Source organism: Corylus avellana, chromosome ca1, assembly GCF_901000735.1.
Source record: "Corylus avellana chromosome ca1, CavTom2PMs-1.0".
NCBI lineage: Eukaryota > Viridiplantae > Streptophyta > Magnoliopsida > Fagales > Betulaceae > Corylus > Corylus avellana.
The window spans coordinates 12,416,888-12,420,774 of record NC_081541.1 but is presented as its reverse complement, the minus strand read 5'-3'; the positions used below and the strand labels follow the sequence as shown (position 1 = coordinate 12,420,774).

Below are 3,887 nucleotides of genomic sequence, written 5' to 3'. Positions count from 1 at the left end.
TGAGTTCTTAATGTCACGTATTGGAGGGTTAGTGAAACTCTACCTATGCATTAATTTTACAAAAACACACATACTAAGTAATCGTTAAAAAGCTTATTGATCATTATATGAAATTTTATTTTCTTAGGTCTGGAGGGAGCTTGCTTGGAGGTGCATCAAGTGAAGCCAACAATTGAGGGAGCTTTGGAATAACTTTATTTAGGATGTACTCTTTGATAGCATCTATTTGTGATATATTTTTTGATACTATGTATTTGGATAGTTGTTGGTACTTTCTATTTGCTAATGTGTATTTGACTATTTGTTGATCGTGATTTGTTTGGTAATGTATATTTGTTGGTACTTTTTATTTGGTTTATATTATATTAAGATATTCGCAAAATTTTTGGTTCAACAACTTTTGAGTTAGTAAATCTCCCTTGACATGGTTATCAAGGTTAAAGAACTTTGAGTAAACAATGCAAGGGAGTAATAATATCTTTCTAAATTTTATTTTTAAGTGTATGCAGGATGACAAGAGTACAAGAAAGTTAAACCACCCAAGCAGGTTCTCGCTTTAATATATTTCATGAAGAAACACATTTTTAGTATCTCTTTCTCTATCATTTTTGGTTTCATTTTCATTGTCTTTGATATTATATATTGGTTCATTGTGGTAGATTACTCAAATTGCTTATGAGGATGAATTGGCAAGGAAGAGAATGCAGATAAGTACTTTATTTTGGGTTTTGGAATTTTGCTGCCCATGAATTGTAAAACATATATTTAATAGTTTTCTCCCTTGGCAGGTTTGGTTAATGGGGCAGTTCTCACATATTTTTTATGATTTTGATGAGGTTAGTCATTTTGAGTTATGTTTCTTGTGGGCATTTAGATTAGTTTGATTATTTCATATATTAATTGATTCATCAAACAATGTTGTTGTGTACTTAAACATAAATGCAATGTTTCTTATAGAGGTACTCTACGTGCATTTTATTTGCCCATGCATGGAGTTATGTTTCTCCGGATAAGTTTTCCTGCTGAATTCTTTTAGTGTTGGTTTCTTCATAGTGAACTTTTTTTTTTGGCCTCAATCTTGTTATTAGGCGCACACTGCTTATCATGGTGTTGGCATTGTGAAATTGATGGGCCGTAGCAGTAGATATATAGCTATGCATGCATCCCTAGCTAGTGGACAAATTGACATATGTTTGATTCATGAGGTACTTATTACTAGCAATTAATTGGATAGTTATCTTTGTGAGCTGTTACTGATTCTACTGATATGCACATCTAAGGTATCTTTTAATTTGCACGGGCCTCATGGTGTTTTGAGTCATCTGAAATACCTGATTGAGACAAAGGGTTCGGCTGTTATTTGTGTCGCAGAGGGAGCACGGCAGGTGAGTTACGTAAGGAATTCATATTTTCGCTTTTGGGTTGAATACTATTAATTGATCAAGTGATTTAAATTGTGCAGTTCTTTTTTGGCTTCATGAAATACTGTGAAAAATTGCCTGTGTTCATTTCATTGCATTGCATAGATCTTATAACTTCTTCATTATATTTTTCCCCAAGATGAAGAGTAAAATTCAGTATGTTATTGTTTTTTGATGCAGAATTTTATTCAGAAAACTAATGCTAAAGATGCGTCTGGGAACATTGTATTTGGAGATTTCGGTGTCCACATTCAACAAGAGGTTGGTGGTTGTATTTTGACTAATTTCATGTGGTCTTCATCTCTCCATGACTCTTGAGACAAGTTAAGTGGGTTGATAAATAATGAGCTGACTAAAAGTCTAATTTTTAACATCATTGATATGTGTTGCATGGATAAGAATGGACTGCAGTTTGGCCTTTTAGTTGTCATTTGTCAGAGTTACAAATATGATATATTTTAAGCCTTCAAGATCTTACTCTATTAGTGACTCTTTTTGCTAAGACTAGTCAGTTGACTTTTGATGTTATTTGTGTGAATTGTTCTTCACTTGAACTGGAAATCATTAGAAAACCTACTGATGCTGCGATCGATCGCACTTGGGAGTGCGATCGATCCCAAAATTTCGAAAACCTACTGATGCTACGATCGATCGCACTTGGAGTGCGATCGATCGCAAATTTCCGAAAACCTACTGATGCTGCGATCGATCGCAATCCAAGTGCGATCGATCCCAAAATTTCGAAATCCTACTGATGCTACGATCGATCGCACTTGGAGTGCGATCGATCGCAAATTTCCGAAAACCTACTGATGCTGCGATCGATCTCACTCCAAGTGCGATCGATCTCCAAATTTTGAAAACCTACTGATGTTGCGATCGATCGTACACTTGTGTACGATCGATCGCATTTTTTTTTTTTTTTGATTTTTTAGGACCATTAGGGTCGACATTTGTCGACCCTAATGGTCAACTATCAGGTTGATAGTCAATTTTTTTTTAATATTTTGGGACCATTAGCGTCCACATTTGTGGACGCTAATGGTCAACTATTAGCGTCGACTAATTCTTTTGTGTACATCATCTTTAGAGTCAAACACATGCATCTTTTAGGGTCGATAAAGTGGACACTAAAAGTCATCATTAGGGTCGACTCTAAGTGGACGCTGATAGTTAGTTTTTTTTTTAATTTTTTAGGACCATTAGCGTCCACTTTTGGTTTAACTATCAGCGTCCACTTTGATTTGGACGCTAATAGTTATTATTATTATTTTTTTAAAAGGGCCATTAGGGTCCATAAAGTCGACCCTAATGGTTAACTAAAAGTGGACGCTATTGCTTGACTATTAAGGTCGACTTTCGCTTCCGTTTACATCATCTTTAGGGTCCAAACATTGCGACTTTTAGGGGCGATAAAGTGGACGCTAAAAGTGATCATTAGGGTCGACTTTTAAGTGGACCCTGATAATCAGACATTTGACCATTAGGGTCGGACTATTAGGGTCGACACCTTTAGGGTCGAAAAGTGGACGCTGTAGTGTCAAGATCGATCCAAGTTAAACATCCCTCCACATAAATGCCAAGCAATATGTTTTATAATTTTTTACACGAGTAAGTTCTTCTATGATCCTTCTAGGATTCATATATATGCCAGGGTTTTAATCCTTAGACAGGCCTCAATTACGTTAGAATACTAATTAAATGATTAATACTTTGTTTTTGTTGCCATTACCAATATTATTTTTTTCTATTTTGCAGGTGACCCATTGCCGGGCAAATTGTCTAAAAAATTGCATCAACAAACACATTGATTTCATTATACATGTGTTTGGAGTTATTACAACATACATTCACGTTTCTCTTTCAAGTAGAAAAACTTACAAAACCACCTTACAATCTCATGAGCCGCAAACTCCTTTATTAGCAAGCCAAAACAATTTGACTACGCACAAAACAAATTGATAGCCACAACCTTAACACGTGATGGCGGAAATAAGCAAATTAATATAACCACCACACAATTAGCCTTAATTAATACTCATTAGGGTGTGCCAAGAGGTAGCCCTCAACAGCTTTGAAAAGTCCTGAGGCCTTCTCTTTTCCAGCCTTAATCTGCTCGTCCTTGAGTTCATGGTCTCCTATGGTGTGGTACTTGCTGATGCTCTTCAAGATAGATCCTCCATCAGGGGATGCCACTATCTTGATCTCGTAATTGATTTTCTCCAGTTTGTCGGACAAAGCATCGCCTTCAATCACACTGTAGCGATATGAAAAGTTTGCTTGGTCAATCTCTTCAACCTTTTGCTTTATGTAGTTGAATGGGCTGCCTGCAAAATATTGACAAAATAATGTATATATATGATGCATGCTATGAAACACAGAACGTACAACTCCTTGGAGATTATTGTGGTAGAAATCAACCTTCATCGAAGCAGATCTTCTTAATGGTTCCGGGACCTCCATTTC

The 3,887-nt window shown here is 36.0% G+C and overlaps 2 protein-coding genes across 2 annotated transcripts; one reads left to right on the top strand and one right to left on the bottom strand.

Annotated features, from left to right (window-relative positions):
• Positions 1 to 1,128: 1,128 nt before the first annotated feature.
• LOC132176593 (ATP-dependent 6-phosphofructokinase 5, chloroplastic-like) lies at positions 1,129 to 1,757 on the top strand. The gene is made up of 3 exons (XM_059588849.1): positions 1,129 to 1,205; positions 1,281 to 1,385; positions 1,602 to 1,757. Exons 1-3 carry the CDS (start codon positions 1,155 to 1,157, stop codon positions 1,737 to 1,739), a joined length of 294 nt encoding a protein of 97 aa, XP_059444832.1. The 5' UTR covers positions 1,129 to 1,154; the 3' UTR covers positions 1,740 to 1,757.
• A 1,496-nt stretch (positions 1,758 to 3,253) lies between these two features.
• Positions 3,254 to 3,885, bottom strand: LOC132183141 (major strawberry allergen Fra a 1.05-like; the record flags this gene model as incomplete). The annotated part of the gene is made up of 2 exons (XM_059596575.1): positions 3,254 to 3,748; positions 3,843 to 3,885. Coding segments are annotated over 2 exons (339 nt in total), but the record flags the coding sequence as incomplete, so codon positions are not given.
• Between the last annotated feature and the right edge of the window lie 2 nt (positions 3,886 to 3,887).